Source organism: Gigantopelta aegis, chromosome 6 (genome assembly GCF_016097555.1).
Source record: "Gigantopelta aegis isolate Gae_Host chromosome 6, Gae_host_genome, whole genome shotgun sequence".
Lineage (NCBI taxonomy): Eukaryota > Metazoa > Mollusca > Gastropoda > Neomphalida > Peltospiridae > Gigantopelta > Gigantopelta aegis.
This window is the reverse complement of record NC_054704.1, coordinates 100647230-100664392: the sequence shown is the minus strand read 5'-3', so window position 1 is coordinate 100664392 and position 17163 is coordinate 100647230. Positions and strand designations below refer to the sequence as shown.

At 36.6% G+C, this 17163-nt stretch overlaps 1 protein-coding gene across 4 annotated transcripts in view; it reads left to right on the top strand.

The window, feature by feature from the left end:
• Positions 1–17163, top strand: part of LOC121374252 (anoctamin-7-like) — a 63327-nt gene that overhangs the window by 20602 nt on the left and 25562 nt on the right. For all 4 annotated transcript variants that reach the window (XR_005958214.1, XR_005958215.1, XM_041501275.1 and 1 more), the window contains 13 exons: positions 216–582; positions 1296–1355; positions 2712–2794; positions 3365–3477; positions 3786–3875; positions 4352–4507; positions 4988–5024; positions 6025–6134; positions 9541–9680; positions 11322–11541; positions 12240–12369; positions 13183–13316; positions 13760–13840. Coding sequence is in view for 2 of the 4 variants with exons in the window: in XM_041501275.1 (XP_041357209.1) it covers positions 216–582; positions 1296–1355; positions 2712–2794; positions 3365–3477; positions 3786–3875; positions 4352–4507; positions 4988–5024; positions 6025–6134; positions 9541–9680; positions 11322–11541; positions 12240–12369; positions 13183–13316; positions 13760–13840 (1721 nt within the window). In the remaining 2 variants the exon portion in view is untranslated. The remainder of the gene's footprint in view (positions 1–215; positions 583–1295; positions 1356–2711; positions 2795–3364; positions 3478–3785; positions 3876–4351; positions 4508–4987; positions 5025–6024; positions 6135–9540; positions 9681–11321; positions 11542–12239; positions 12370–13182; positions 13317–13759; positions 13841–17163) is intronic.

Here is a 17163-nt window from a genome sequence, read left to right as displayed (position 1 = left end):
GTAATACATGATCGGGGCCCAATCTATACACAATGCAGATTCGAATGGGCATTTACCGTAGCAAAATAGTGATTGATTTCATGAATACTTTTTTCCAAATGTACTGACAATGGTAAATTAAATGTTGCTCTAGAAATTAATTTACCTTTACGAGTACATTTTATTCTTACAAATAATTACATTCTTAATAATGTAATATGTTTATTATCTGGTAGGTCTTCAGTACCTGCTAATGGAAAAAATCTACACTGACGCCTTCATTTTACACGAGGACTCCAAATTATGCCAGGAGAAGGATACATGTATGGATGGGAACAAGTACAACAGTAAAACCGAAACTGACATAGAACAGAATGCCAAGGAAATCGAGACAAAGGGAAATGAACTACTAACCTTTGATCCACTCTCTGAACTGGATGATACTTGGACGAAGGTTCTTAAGTTTCAGCCTCTGTGGAAAGTGCGAAACTACTTTGGTGAAAAGATAGCTCTGTATTTTGCTTGGTCTGGCGAACTGATAACGTCTCTGTGGATACCGATAATATTCGGTCTCATCATCTTCATTTATGGACTTGTAAAAAGGTGTGTGAGTGTTTGAAGTTTTTGGATGGGTTTCGGGTTTTTTTTCTTCAAAGAGACGAGATGTCCAGGGCTCTATGTTAAGACTTGTCAGCTTTTCCAGAACAAGTTGGTTTGGTTTAGCAGAACTACAGTTTTATAACAGCTTATCTGACTGGACAAGACCATTGAAAATCACAATATATTGACAAAATTAGGCTTATCATTTACTGTAATTTAATCAGGGGAGAAGAGTTTTTTTGCAGTTTATTATTGGTGTTTGGTTCAATCATCACATTAAAGATACAATATACATATTATGTTACCATTCTACAGTATGGCTAAGTAACAGTGATGTTTGTAGAATTTATTCGTTTTAGCTTAAATAAAAATACCTTCTTGGTCAAACTGAAGAAGACCTCTAGGTATATTAATTTCCATGATTCCTTTCTACTGCCACCTCTCTTCTAGACTAGATATATGACCATATGACAAACGTATGGCGTATGCATTTGTTTTTGTTAAATTGTACAATTAACTTTAATTATAAGAACTAACTGCGAGTATTTTGTTTGACTTATGAAAGTGTGTGTGTCTATATGCATATATATATATCCTCCCCAAATATAACATGAAGAGTTTCGTATTGACCTCTTAGCTGTGCACATTATTATTTGGTTCAACTTGACTGAATTGGAAAATACTTGAAGTCTTTTGTGAAATCTTATTTTTGTCAGCATTGAAGTGTCGCTGAATTCCACTTTCAATCTTCCGGAGAATGCTACATTTACAGAAGAGTGAGTATTTTAAGTTGTTATCTAGTGATGGAAATGTCGATGACAGGATATCGGTTTGTCTTTGTATGCAAGAAATATCACATATCTTACTACCATAATGTTTGTTTTGTTTTGTTTTTTTGTTTTTTTGTTGTTTTTTTTTTGTGGGTGGTTTTTGTTTGTTTGTTTGTTTGTTCTTGTGGGGTTTTTTTTTTTTTTGGGGGGGGGGTTTGTTGTTTTTTTGGGGGGGGGGGATTGTACAAAATTTTAAATTACATTTATATTTGTTTTTATTTCAAACAACATCATATACATTCGTAATCATCGAACAAGACATTTTGAATGACAATTTCCCCAGGGTTTTTTAAGCACTTAAAATGAAAGTGTTGTAGTTGATAACATTATTATTGTAGGGTTATGCTGTGTGATGTTAATCAGTTATTTAAGACTCCCTTGCTTGCTTGATGTGATGCAACACAAATAGTAACGCATATAAAGGGCACAAAACTATAATTTGAGCTATGGGGTACAGTTTTTTTGTTATTATTATGCTAATTGTTTACATACTTTCATCCATATAAAAATAATTGCTATTTTATATTGGTTTTAGGTTGCATATTTTCCATTATTGCTATATGTAGGCAAAAAAGAAAAAAGTATTCAATGTCTGTCTCACTAGCTGGAAACCATTGGACTACTTGTCATGTTTTTATAATCAAACTAATTAACTATCATTTGATCACTCCTTCATTCACGGATGACAATTTGCTTAAATATACAATAAAATTGGATTAACCAATAGTGTGGAGAATTACCTTGGTTAATTTCCTGTTTTAATACACACACTATATAGAAATATTTTTGTATACAAAGCAGATATGTAGAATAAACAGAATACCATACTGAAGTGCTCATCAAAATTATACCAATCAATTTCTTTTTAATGATTTGTATTTAAATAGTATGTACGATTCATGAGAAACCCTAGAATGAAAACCTATGTTAGAATTAATTATGATGTCCTGTTACTATATACAGCAACATGTATGTCTTTTATATAGCTGACAATGTTCATTTTATTAAATTATTACGGTCGAAAACAGTGTTGTTAAACAGACAATAATATCCGATATCGTCGTAACTGTCCTATGTAATAATTCAATCAAGCTTTGGCATTTGCAATCGACTTAATATAGTCTGTTTCGGATTATCCGCTTTTTATTTCACGGATAATGTGATAAAATAATGTTACGTAAAAACGTTCTTTATTATTTTATTACTATCACTTAATTTTATCATCTGGACATGTTGTTAATTGAGATGAAACCTTGAAATTACGAATAGTTTTAACTGCAGGTATCCAATATATGTTTGCAGAGTGACGGAGGCTATGGTTCGTGTTAAGCAATCGTTTGATAATGATGCCGCCCCATACTTTGCTCTTGTCATATGTGCATGGGGTGAGAGAGTTTTCTTTTTTTTCTTTGTCTGTTTTTATAAACTACAGGTTTAAATTCTTAGATGCTATAATATCAAGCTTAATGTTTTTGTAAACTGTATACGCAACTTTAATTCCAGTCAGCCATTATTCGATATTCAGATGACGTAAGAATACGCGACGCGATGCTTTGATAAAAACAAACTAGTGACATCGATTTAATTTGTAAAGTTATAAATACTGAAAGTATGTGATCACATACATGTACTTTGTTATATGCATGTAATATAGAGAGATAGACATGCATATAATTTTGGTTATATACTTTTAACTTGCGATTGATTTTAGGTTTTACTTAGTTAATATTATGATTATAGATATAAACAAATAAAGTGCTTTTAGAAAAAACGAATGGCTGAGGTATTAGATAGAATAACACACTCGGTGCCAGTTATTATCACATGCATGTCCTCGTCAAATAATTTTATTTGTCAAACACTAAATTTCGTATTAAGTGAAAATTTGACAATAACTGGTAAATCGTGTATTACCCTCTATAATATATGTGTACACAAATGTTTTACCATTTTAGGTACTATTGTTTTGAAGTTGTGGAAGCGGAAGGAAGGTACACTTGCCTATGAGTGGGATGTTGACGAATTTGAGGAAACAGAATCAGACAGACCTCAGTATTATGTTAAAGACGTATGTTTTTGCATGAGATAAATTGTCTTACCTTAAAACAAACATTTGAGTATATTTACATAATATTATGTAATTGTAACATTTTCGAACAGTAATAATGCATTACCGATAGTTATCGATGAACATTCATAGCTTTTCAGTCTTGTTTATCTATGTCGACGAAATATTGTTGAACTATTTAAGAATTAATTATAATTTCTGAGTACGTATGGATATACATTTACGTCTTTTATGCAAGCATGTGAGTGTTGTGTGTATGCATGCACCCGTATGTGTATAACTAATAAATATGCTGATTATTATTTTAGGATCCTATAACCAATGGAAAGGTATGGTATTACCCATTCGAAAAACAACGTCTCAAGTCTTTTGTATCAGCTTCTCTTGTGCTTTTCATGGTATGTTTTCAGCTAATCTTATCACAAATGCAATTAAAGGTGCATTCACACATATACAAGTGCTATATTTCACTATTTTTACATGTCAGTGTAATAAATAACTAAACATTGTAACGTGCTGCCACTCGATGTAAACAGCCAGTAATCATTATTAAAATAGCAGCCAGTTCTGTGTGAATATGAAAACACACGGACACACGCACACATACATATTCCAGATTAGGACCTGGACACACACACACACACACACACACACACATATATATATATATTCAGGCCCTAATCGAGAATTGAATAGAGGCGACTTCTCCCTCCCCAGAAGAAAGAGAAGTTTAATAAAAATAGGCGAAGTGAACATAATACATTTCGTAACGTTTGGCAATGTACATACATATATACATACATTCATACATACACACATACACACACACACACACACACACACATACATACATACATATGATTTGTGTTTTCAGATCTGCGTGGTGTTGGGCATTGTTGTTGGTGTAATTGCCTACCGTATTACCATGAATGTTGAAGTGTGTCCGAACATGGAGCTTCCAGGTTGCATCTTTCTGACAACAGTCGTGTCCTCTCTGCTAAACGCTGTCTTCATTTTAGTACTCCAAAAGGTTGGATATCACCAAGGCTGAACATAGAATCAGTTTTAACATATCACGGTTTTACTCACTTATAATGTTCATTTAAAGTTGCAGACCAGATTTACAGCCCGTGAAAATGAACACTAAGTTTAAATTAGAAACCTGTAAAACTTCCAGATAAATAGATTGAAACAACAGTCTGTAATGATGAAATGGGAATAAATACCTACTAAGAGAACAGAAATGGATATTTTAAACAATAAGATGTTAGTAATATGTGAATTTAGTTTTAAAAAACGGCTCTAATAGTAAAAAGCACGCGGTAGTGTTTAAAAACTAGGGTATGTGAGTTTAATTAGATATATGTCATAATTCATTATAATAAGAGGTATTTGTTCTTGTCATACAAAAAGTAAAAATAACAAAATAAATAATAAATTTGTGCCACAAATTCTTCATAAAACGCCAATTTAACAAATGTTACTTTTCTTTGTTTGTTCTATTTTTCAGCTGTATGACCGGATGGCTGTAAAGTTGACTGATTGGGGTATGTGTATAAAATTAGCTGCACTGTACATGTTAAATTATCAGCTGTGGAGTGTTTGTAACATTTTGGGGCGGGACGTAGCCCAGTTGAAAAGTGCTCGTTTGATGCACGATCAGTTTGGGATCGATTCCCATCAGTGAGGCCATTGGGCTATTTGTCTTTCCAGCCAGTGCACCACGACTGGTATATCAAATGCCGTGATATTTGCTACCCTGTCTGTCGGATGGTGCATATATATTAAAAGAACCCTTGCTACAAAAAGGAAAAAAATGTAGTGGGTTTCTTCTCCAAAACTGTATGTCAAAGTTACCAAATGTTTGACATCCAATAGCCGATGATTAATAAATCAATGTGGTGTTGTTAAACAAATCAAACCTTTATAACGTTTTGAAAAGGACATCTACAGTATTGGGTTGTCATTCTATAGTTTAAATACGGTATTTTCCTTCTATAAATGTATTTCATTCAACCCTGGAAACATCCTGAAAAAAGAAAATATATTCATTAAAAATAGAATTTTTGGGACATTTGTATCACATGATTGCATAAAATCACATACACACTCTGCAGGAAGAAACCCACCAGCAACCCTTTTCAATAATGTTCCGCTTTATAAGTAGTTGCTGACAGGTTTTTTCTTTGTAGTGTGTGTATTAATGATTACTATGTCTAAAGGTATTTAACATCAAACATAGGAATATTGTTGTATTAGGGCTGAAATCTTTGACTATCGTTTGGTAAGCACACATTGCGCAATTTTGATATACAAGTGGTTTTTCTGTATTGAGAGTGTTACAACCGTCCACATTTCCGCCTTGCTCTCTTCCGGTCAGAGTACTCGGGCTATCTTTGGGAGTGTCGCTAATTTGCCTTTGGCATGCTGCAAACTCAAACAGGTCCTTTTTTTAAAACAAATATTCTGTGAGCCTTCTTTACAAAATCGTGGATCCACCCCTGGAGCTAGCCATAGAATGAAATGAACTATGCTGTTTACTTTCAGAGAACCACCAGACTGAAACGCTCTACCATGACGCTTTGATCATCAAACTGTTCGCCTTTCAGTTTGTCAACAGTTACGCATCTTGCTTCTATATAGCGTTTGTCAGAGAGGTAAACTTTAAAGTGCTCGTTAATAGCCTTTATCTTTGATTTTACAGTGCTCCTTAATAGCCGTTATCTTTGACTTTACAGTGCTCCTTAATAGCCATTATCTTTGACTTTACAGTGCTATTTAATAGCCGTTATCTTTGACTTTACAGTGCTCCTTAATAGCCGCTATCCTTGACTTTACAGTGCTCCTTAATAGCCGTTATCTTTGACTTTACAGTGCTCCTTAATAGCCGTTGTCTTTGACTTTACAGTGTTCCGTAATAGCCGTTATGTTTTACTTTACAGTGCTCCTTAATAGCCTTTTCCTCAGTACGTCGTAGTTCCATATGTATTGCCTTTTTATGTATGTGCTATTTTGTTAATGCAGGAAATAAACCTGTTTGTTGTGTACCATAAATTACAAATTTATTTCTTTGTTTCATGTTTAATATTTGTCTCACAAGTTTATTGTTGAAAATATTAATCATTCTATATTCAGAAAAAAAAATTAATTGCTAGTAGATATTTTCAGAATTTTCTTTAAATATGGTTAAAATAAATGAATGAATAAATAAATAAACAAAACCAACAAAACCAAAACGTTTTTGCCTTGTAATGTGTCGAAGTTGTAACGTGGTTTTAAACTTAATAATTTACACAACAGTTTAGAGTGAAAACTATGACCAGTACCAGTATAGATTAACGTTTGACGAATCCTAGTCGATACGCATTTCGATAGCTTTCATCAATGCACGAGAGACACACTGTGACCAAGATTTCTGCATGTATCAGAAATTAACAGAACAGAATAGAACGCAGGCTCAAGATCACCACTTCATGACACAAAATGAGTACACAAGTTTACAAATCGTGAGCAGGGTCAGGGTAACAGTTTAACGTGCATATATGCCACGAAAGCTTCATACACGCCTGTCATGGGCTTAGTCTCTGACATTCGCCAGTGACTAAGTCCAGGACAAGGGGGGGGGGGGGGGGGGGGGGTAAGTTTGAAGTGGGCAGAATTTGGAATTAAACCATTTAGTAGAGGTCCAGTGACTGCGCAGACCAAATAGTAGACACCAAGTAAAGGCCATGTTCTCATTGGCTAAAGTTCGATTCCTTTGGTTCAACTTGTAAAAAACCTAAGTGTACGGAGAATACCTGCACCGATAATCATGTCCGGACTAAGGATTTAAACCCAAACGTAAGTTTGACTGCTCGGCCTAAAAGGTTTTAAGGTGATTTGAGCAATTGAACGGGCGCCAAAGTAAAATGTGTTGGACTATTTATAAAAAAATAAACATAAGAATTTTGAGCCGCGGCCAAAAAGTTTTAAAGTCCAACTAAGCCCCAAAAAGGAGGTTACCTGTCCTAGATAAGGTTGGTTGTACTTCGGGGAACCTGGAGTATCTCGGAGTGACGGCAGCTGGTCTTTTCGCTGACTTAGAGTCTTGACTACACTGGAATAACCGGGGCCACAGACTGCTTTGAGCATCTTGTGGATAGATCTATTGTCGATCTTCCAAAACAAGATGCACTGACTGTATGTCTGGTCCCTTCGGTGCGTGACGATTATTCCCTGCGTCCCACTGAAGATCTTGGTATGTAGCTCGTAGCTGCTGCCGTCGTCCAATGTTTTCCAGTTAACATTGAAAAATCCTCCCCGAAGTCGGTGTGGTTCACGCGTGTCCCCCTGCATGTACTGATGGAGTTGGTGATGAAGTCCATTGATGGAAAGGCTCCATTCGTCGTCAACAGGGGGCACGGCTTCCGGCGGCGGCTTAGTCTTGGCTGGCTGGGTGGTCGGTGATGTCGCCTTCCTCTTCGCCGCTGCAACAACAAGTCCCTGTGATAACTCAACGGGAGCGGTCGGTATAATTGACCGCTGCACCGGAGTCGTCGTCTGTGGGGTGGAGGTGGAGGTCGGTGGTGTCACACTTGTACGCTGGAACATCGCGATGTCCTGTTCGGAGTATGGCCGATCCGGGGGTGCGGGAGCCGATGACTGTCGCGTCCTCTCCGGTGAACTCGGCGGGGGCGGCGACGCAGAAGGGACCGCCGCTGGCGGTTAAGCCGCCAGCTTTGTCCCCCCCTGGGCCGTCCCTAGCACGGGTTTCTTCTTCCTCCTTCCTCTTCCAATCCCTCCTTTCCTCTTCTTTGGAGGCGGGTCACCATATACCAAAGACACAGTTGCCCGTGACCCGGTATAGGTGACCCGAAACTCCAACAGAGTACCAAAGCTGGCTATCAGTCCCCCCAGGTGGGCGGGCAGGTCGAGAGCGCACGTAGACACGTCTACTCACATCGAGAGACAGCTGGAGAAAAGAATCGTGAGCAGTCGAGATGACAAGACATGAAATATATAACAATACTTAATAAAACACACAATAAAGTACATAATAAATACCATACGTTTTCAGGAGGAACACATTTTGTATATAATATTAATAAATATGCACAACATTCACAGAGTGCCAGCATTTTTGCAGTTAACTGTTTGAATTTAATAACATTAAGCCGAACAATATAAAATGTCTTTAAATACATTGATCTTTTATCTTTAATTTGATCACATATAAATTAATAGTGAAACTCATCCGATTTTGTCCGATGAGCGTAATGAAAATATTTTGCGGGATATTGGTTGAAAACAAGAAATCGTGGTACTGAAATATATGATTTCCTGCTTAATATATGCAATATGCATCAAACTATGTTTGTTTTTTTAAATGTCTCAACGTTAAACTTTTTGTAGATTATATTACTTCGCTTTGCCAATACTATCTAAACTGACCAACATTTAATCATGATTTTAAAATACCAAAATTCTATAGCGTAATACCAGTTTCATATTTTTAATATCTGAATACTTCAAACATATTTTGTTTCATTTAAAAACCATATGGATTGGATACAGATTTTTCAACAACTTGCTAGACCCTCTTCATAATATATACAGTATTGGTGAAAACATGCATGCATGTATTTGCAATTTAAAATTGAAACACAGTAGATTAATCCAGAATATGGAGAGAGAGAGAGAGAGAGAGAGAGAGAGAGAGAGAGAGAGAGAGAGAGAGAGAGAGAGAGAGAGAGAGAGAGAGAGAGAGAGAGAGAGAGAGAGAGAGAGAGACGGTTTGTGATCGATCCCCGTCACTGGGTCCATTGGGCTATGTCTCGTTCCAGCCAGTGCACCACGAATGGTATATCAAAGGCCGTGGTATGTGCTATCCTGTCTGAAATAGTGCATATAAAAGATCCTTACTACTAATGGAAAAATGTAGCAGATTTCCTCTCTAAGACTATATGTCAAAAGTTACCAAATGTTTGACATCCAATAACCGATGATTAATAAATCAATGTGCTCTAGTGTTGTCGTTAAGCATAGTACTATTTTACAATAATTACACTGATTTCAACTTGACAGCGAGTTGATTATTCGTGGCTGTTTGGAAACTCGCAATACGACAGGTGCTCGGGGACGTGCATGTCACAGCTCTCCATCCAAGTTCTCGTGTTGATGATCGCCAAGCCATTCCCCAAGTTCCTCATAGACTTCATTTGGCCGTAAGTTTGTTATTTCATTTAGTTATTTATAGATACGTATCGAGGACTGATAACCTAAACTAGATATGCCCAAAGTCATGAGTTTCTAAATTAAACATTTTAATGTTTTAAAAATTCTGAATAATCCAAAAAATATTTTTTAATTATTCAAATTATTCAGTTTTGGATCGCTTCTATTGCGTGTAAAAACTAACCCCCACAAAAAATCCTCACCCCAGTAAAATAAATGTAAAAATACCCCAATAAAACACACAAACAACGAATACTAAAACAAACAAACAAACAAAAACCAAACCTCCCCTTTCCCTGTAAAAAAAACCCACCGAAACACAAAGGCAACAAGCAAAGGAAAAAAAAACAAAAAAACAAACGCAAAACTAAAAAAAAAAAAACCCTCCCCACACCCCCCTCTCGAAAGAAAAAGAAAGAAAAGGTAAAGGACACAAAACAGTTGTTTTTTAAAAGTCTCATTTTCGCAAAGAGTGGACATGACCAGTTCTAGTTGTCAACCCTCGATTTTGGCACCATGGAATTTAAGTCATGCAAGAATGAATAGAATTTACTTTTAGTTATGAAGTTAATTAACTTATAATAAATTACAACATTACTCTTGTGTCGGTCGTTATTCATTTAATACTGTAAACTGTTCACGTTTTAAAAATGTCTGTAACATTTGCACAGGGACATCCATAGCAGACGTACGCTGACGATAATATACACTCCGTGCAAACATGGTAAAGGATGTGATCCCACATATGTATCGGTGATATTAAATAAAACATATTTAATCATATTGTACTTTTTTAAATGATTGCCGATTGTAAACATATACTATATTACTATATAATTCTGTGGCAATAAAAGTTTGAAACAAATATGTTTATATAAGAGGTGGGGGTTACTAGGTGGGGCAGCAATATTTAATTGGTTATGTTTGATTCAATGTTCTGAAAATATTGAAATATTTGCCTGCATATCCATATATTTTGGCCCCTCTTGTAAATCTATGAGACATATGCACTGGATTTTATATTGGGATGGGGGTGGGTGTGTGTGTGTGTGTATGTGTGTGGGGAGGGGTGGGGGGGTGGCATTGCAGCCAACACTATGTATGTATGTATGTATTGATGAATGAATATCTATATAGTGTATGTATATAGAGGTTGACTGTTACATACATAAATATTAACGCTCTGACACAGGAGATAATTAAATCCTTCTGGCCTCACAAATGGTCCCATGCCGTTGCTGGCACTGAATTTCCCGCAAATTGCAGACTAACCACGATGCGCTCTGAGCTATTGAGGCATCCATAATACAAGGATGCTCTTTAACTCATACATGGGGCCTACAATCTACGCGGTCGATCGCGCTTACGTGTATAAAACAGTGGGCAGACCTAGCACTGGCTATTATGTATTAATGTATGAATATCGATATATTGTATGTATGTCGAGGTTGACTGTTACATACATAGATATTAATGCTCTGGGAGGCATGGACCCCGTGCCTACCCACTCTCGCGACGCCAATGGACATATGTCATCAACTTGTATATGTAAACAAAGTCATTTTGTAAATTATTATTACTATTCGTTTAATATGCAATATATGTTGTAAAATCTATTTGTCTTTCAAAAGATTTCTTAAACAACGCTGGCAACATCGTCCCTCCTTCTTACGTGTCAAGTGTCCACTGTGGTGTCGAAAGAATCAAGTGAACCAGTCATCAACGAATGATGCCATCAGTTCACACTTTCTTGAGAAGAAGTTCTTGACGAACGAAAGACTAAAACCCGACCTGGGCGACTTCACTCTTTCTGAGTACACAGAGAAAGTCATCATGTATGGATTTCTTATGGTGAGTAGGTTTTCTTCTTTATTTTCGTATTTCTTTTCATACTGTATTTAACCCATTTTACAGTGAACTTATACAAACATCCCATTACCGCTCTTAAGGTCTGGGGGTCATTTCTCTTACACTGCATCGATCATCGATTATAATCGTTTTGCACCAACCGATCATCTTTCGATTACACAATCAGTTTGAATTGTAAGAATATCAGAAGGATTTTAATTATTAGCTCTAAGAACCTATTGTCGTTTTTACTGAGATAGACCCTACATAATGCTTATTTTACATTTATTAATATATTGTTTCTTTTTGTACACTTGAAAACAAACACCAGCCCCAACATATTAATTCCATCATCTACATTAGGGGAACAATTACAGTTAACATTTTCCAACACAATCAGTTAAGGATTTTTATAATCGGTCATCACATTGGCAAACCAACCAATTTTCGATCATTGGAATATTTATTCTGCACTCACCTAATGCAAGATATGATAACTAGATGATTCAGCCCAAAAGATTCAATTTTAGTTGTAACTCTCCTGAGAAATATTCTCATTTCTGAATCCACATGCACCTATCAATCTGTGCACCACATATCCCAATACTTACAATACTTATATACCTAATAGCCACTGATTAGAGCAGTGCTTGGGTGCCATTTAACACACAAATAGTAAATGAATTGACGTGCTCTTTCAGCTATTCGGCGTATCATTTTCGTTAGCACCTCTTGTGGCTCTCATCGTCATTTGGGTGGATATCCACGTTGATGCCAAACGAATGTTGTGGTGGTACAGGAGACCAGTTGCCTTCATTGCTGAAAACATTGGTATCATATGGGCTGTCCTAGAAGTGATCACAAGGGCATAAACATCGGATGATCAAATCAACGGGGTGTGGTGGGGCTTGGTGGTGGTTGGATTAGTGGATGCTATATATTAATGTACCTTTCAACTGGGGGACATTATTGTAAGAATTGAGGAGGCAGTGCTCCCAATTTGCCATCTTCCGACTCTTGTGAATTGGGAGTTAGAAGGCAGCATTAATATTATGTTATGAATGGTAAGCCGGCCTACCGTTAAACAGTTTCTCGATGCAAAATTTAATTTTGTAGGTGGTGAGTGTGCAAAAATAAGTTGTCTCCTGTCCCCAATGTGATCATTACTGGAACAGCCATAAATTATTTACTGGTTTTTGATTATATTTAGAGAATGTTACATGGGATGGACATACCAAAATCTAGTTATTGTATATATATACACATTTTTTAAAACAAGTACAGAGTACAAATCTAAAATAATTTTTCTTCTCGATTATTTTATATTATATCGGTGCCATAGTATCAACAATAACAGACAAAACGTTATAAAACTGTACTGACTGCAAGTGTTGTGGTTGGCCTCTTACTTGCCGTGGTGCTCCAAAAAACAGTGCTTGTCGGTGGCCACAAATATGCCGTGATGCCCTCTGTGATGTATCACTGTGCCCTTTCCACGTCTCATGTTGAACATGTTCATTTCGAAAGAATTATTGGTAACATATTTTAAACATTGCTTTAATTGTTTACATGTATATTTAATCACAAAACATAAGAACTATTAGCGTTGGCATACTAGGTAGTGAGGGTGTATTTTAATTGCAGGAATGTGGTCCACGATTTTGACGTTTGTTAACTTTGTTGGAATTCTATCACATGCCTTCATCATTGCCTTCACGTCGTCTTGGAGTGAAAACTTCTCAATGCAGAAGAAATTATGGATTGTCATTATATTTGTGGTATGCATATCAGCTACTGAAAATTCATCTGCTGTGATCACTTCACTTTATAGATTTCATGTTGCGAAACAAAATTGTTTATCTTCTGAAAGATAGCACGATCCTGTCAGATTTTATGTGCCAGTTGATGATACCTCACTTGACACAGTATATGTTGAACATAGTAGTTTTAAGTGAAAACAAGTGTCATTTAAAATTATATTTTTTTTAAAGAGGTACTGTAATTATAAAGGATCAAAGCTCTTTCTATAAGAACCCTTCCCTCTGCATAATCCATCTTTTGACACTTTTTAGACAGTGCATGCCCCATTTTCCATAACATAATTCTTAACTTTTGTGGGGTAGCTTTCAAAATACGAGCAAACACAAATTACTAGATTAGTCATTTCAAGTCCTAGTAATATATGAATCATTCCACGTGTAATGAATTGTATTTGTTTCAGCTTATATTGTTGGTATTCAAATTCATCTTGACCTATATAATATCAGATGTACCTGCCTCACTACAACAGAGGATGCGAGATGTAAGTTATTTGAACAGTCTCATTAGTTGATGTAAAACACTACAAAATAATGGTAAAACCTTTGAAGTATTAAACAGCATAATTAATAAGTGACCATTGCGTACGGAGTTTGATCTTGATTAGCAACATATATTTATACATGGCTAACTAGCTACATGTATATGTGGTCGTCTGCCCACTCATAATTCTGTGAAATTGTTTAAAAGTGCTAACAAAGTTGTTCAGGAGTGTAGGTGAGGTTTTTCTGTTTATATATATATATATATATATATATATATATATAGATATATATAGATATATATAGATATATATATATATAGATATAGATAGATAGATATATATATAGATATAGATATATATATATATATATATATATATATAGATATATATAGATATAGATATAGATATAGATATAGATATAGATATAGATATAGATATATAGATATAGATATAGATATATATAGATACATACATACATACATAGATTATATATATATAACAACAAAAGTTTAGCAAATATCTTTTATGACGTCTAAAGTTGCCATGGTTGAATAAAATTAAACGAAAACCAGATCCTCCTGTTGTGTTAAAGGTAGGGTCAACTCATACAAGAGCCTTATGTGTTGGAAAGATGCATACCTGGACCACCAACACATACTGACATTTTAACAAATGAAAAACGTGTAATTTTAGAGTTAATAAAAAAAACATGATTATTCCTGCTAACTGGGGACAGCCATTTTGTTTCATTTTTGTGACGACCCGGTGGTATAGCGTGGGGCGAAGTGACGTCAGCTCCGTCTATCACAGTGTAAACAAATGCTCTAATTTACGACAAGATAAACCTGACTTGTAAAACAACATAAATGACTTGATAGTATAATAAATTATTTAAATAAATTTATTTCAATTTGCATCAATATAAGGAAATGGAGAATCCAAAGAAAAAATGCATATTATTAGGCCTATTGGTAAGGTACGTTCGAGCAAAAACGACCACTCAGATACCCAAGTGATACTTTTCTTTTCTTTGGGACGACGTAATTGGTCAGTTTTGTGATTTTAGATGGGGAAAGTCTACTTAATCAAGGGTTTTACGGAATTACTTACAGTAATAAAGCAGGAAGGCCGATAGCAATTACGATTTGAGGGATATCCGTGCGGTTTTCACACAATACCATGTGATCTTAATAAAAGAGGCACGTCGTTTTAGCGAGTCTAGACACAGTGTCTGGGGACCGTCTAAATATGCACCTGCCAATCAGGAACCACGGGTACAGGCCACGGAAAGAAAATACCAATTAACCAAGAAAACACTCCGATTAACATTTCAGTACATAATGCAGTTATTTCAAAACTTTGACAATGGTGTATGGAAATATAATATATAATTGTTGCTGGCTTACTGGGATGGCTATTATTACAGAACATTGCGATACATTCACAATAAGCAGGTATGCATGTTTTGTTTCTTCAGTTCGAAGACTAATTCCTGACGTGACACATTAGGTATTACGTAACCACCAGCTCGCCAGGGGGCGTATTCACTGGGATGGTACAAAATGGCTGCGCCCGTTATATATAATAGCCGTCACATTTAACCGTTTTATTAATTAACTATACGATTATACTTGTTGATAGTAAGCAATAATGTGCATTATATATCGTTGAATATGCATACCAGGCCAAATGCCTTAATTGTCCCCTCCTTTAAGGCAAAGGTTGATGAGTTTATGTCATTTGTAAATGGAAAACTTTTCAGATGTGAATATTAATTAATAAAAATAGGTTAATTTATAAATGTTATGCCATTTCAGTTAACATTAACTTTCGTTTTTGAGTAATACACACACACAGTATGTTTGTCTGTGTGTGTGTGTGTGTGTGTGTGTGTGTGTGTGTGTGTGTGTATATATATATATATTGTCAAGGTCAAGGTCAAAGTGTTTTACGTGCACATTCAGAACAAGCTGTTGTAGTGCACGCCTGTCGTGGGCACAAGAGCTGGCCTTGGCCGGCTCCTCCGTCCATGACAGGAAAGGTGGGGGGGGGGAGGGGGGGGGGGAAGGAGGGACCGCCTACACTGGCAGGTGCAAGGGAGCACCAGCAGCCCGATTGAATCGGTAGCAGGTGGGAGGGGTGGTGGTGGTGCTATGGAATTTGAATGGAGCTGTTAATGCCAAAGAGAAAAGGTGCACATTTTTGTTGAGGAAATTTGGCGCAATTTTGAACGGTCGGTCGAAAGGTAAATGTGTTTTGAATCGAGAATAGCTCGTTAGTGGGTCGAGAGTAGCTCGTTAATTATAGACCTTCGTGATGCTGGTTGTCTCCCTAGGTTGTCCGTAGGGTCCTTATAAGGACCTGACCTCTTTTGGTCGTGGCATAACAACCCAGAGGAGACTCGTGCAATTGTGTAGACACTGGTAGGCAAGGCGTTTTGTTCCGGGGTGGTCGACGTGCTGATGTTGGCATGGTCTTCCGCTTCCTCCTTAGTGACACCAAGTACAAGTTTCCAGCAGCAAGTATTTGGGGATTGGGTGGGGGAGGCTGATATTCTTTTGTTCGGCCTCCCCCGGGTGCATTGCAATTGTGTACCCGGAACCAGTATTCTTTTGTCCGGTTCCTTATTAGAGCACGTGCTGGGCCATTAAATGAGGGGCGGATGCATTGTTATCATTAGTCAATGCATCCTGTGTACTGTTGCAGTGAGCGTGTAGTCTGTATGTAGTCCTAGTTTGGTGTTAAGGTTGTACTTATTGTCTTACGTCCCTACTCTAATGATTCCAACGGTCTTCACGACCACCCCTCCCCCTCCGTCTTTGTGTAGCATTTAACGCAATGGGGGGGGGGGGGGGGGAATTAGACTAATCTAGGTATCTAATTTAAAGGGCAAGCCCTTATAGTGTATGTATTGGTTAAAAAGCCTAGCGCTTGCATGGTTAACTTTATTATTAATGAGCTATCCTATGAGCGACACACATAACCCTAATGTAGGAGGTAATTTTTGATTCCCGCCCCCCTAAAACATTTTATGGAAATAAGTGTACATACATGCTGAGTCAATGCACATGCATGCACTATAATTGTTAACACACACTATACCCCCCCAGATTATATCAGCAATTGTATACATGTCATCAAAATATAATGGTTAATTTCTTACTTGGTTAATCTTTGGTTCTTTGGTGTTTAGCTGTTCTTCTGTGCTCTAGTGACTTACCACGGTCTGCTAGATTTGTTCATTAATAATAAAGTGCATGGTGCGAGTGCATACATAGTGCAATATATACAAGTGGTAATCCTGGGTCGAGGTTCACTGGACT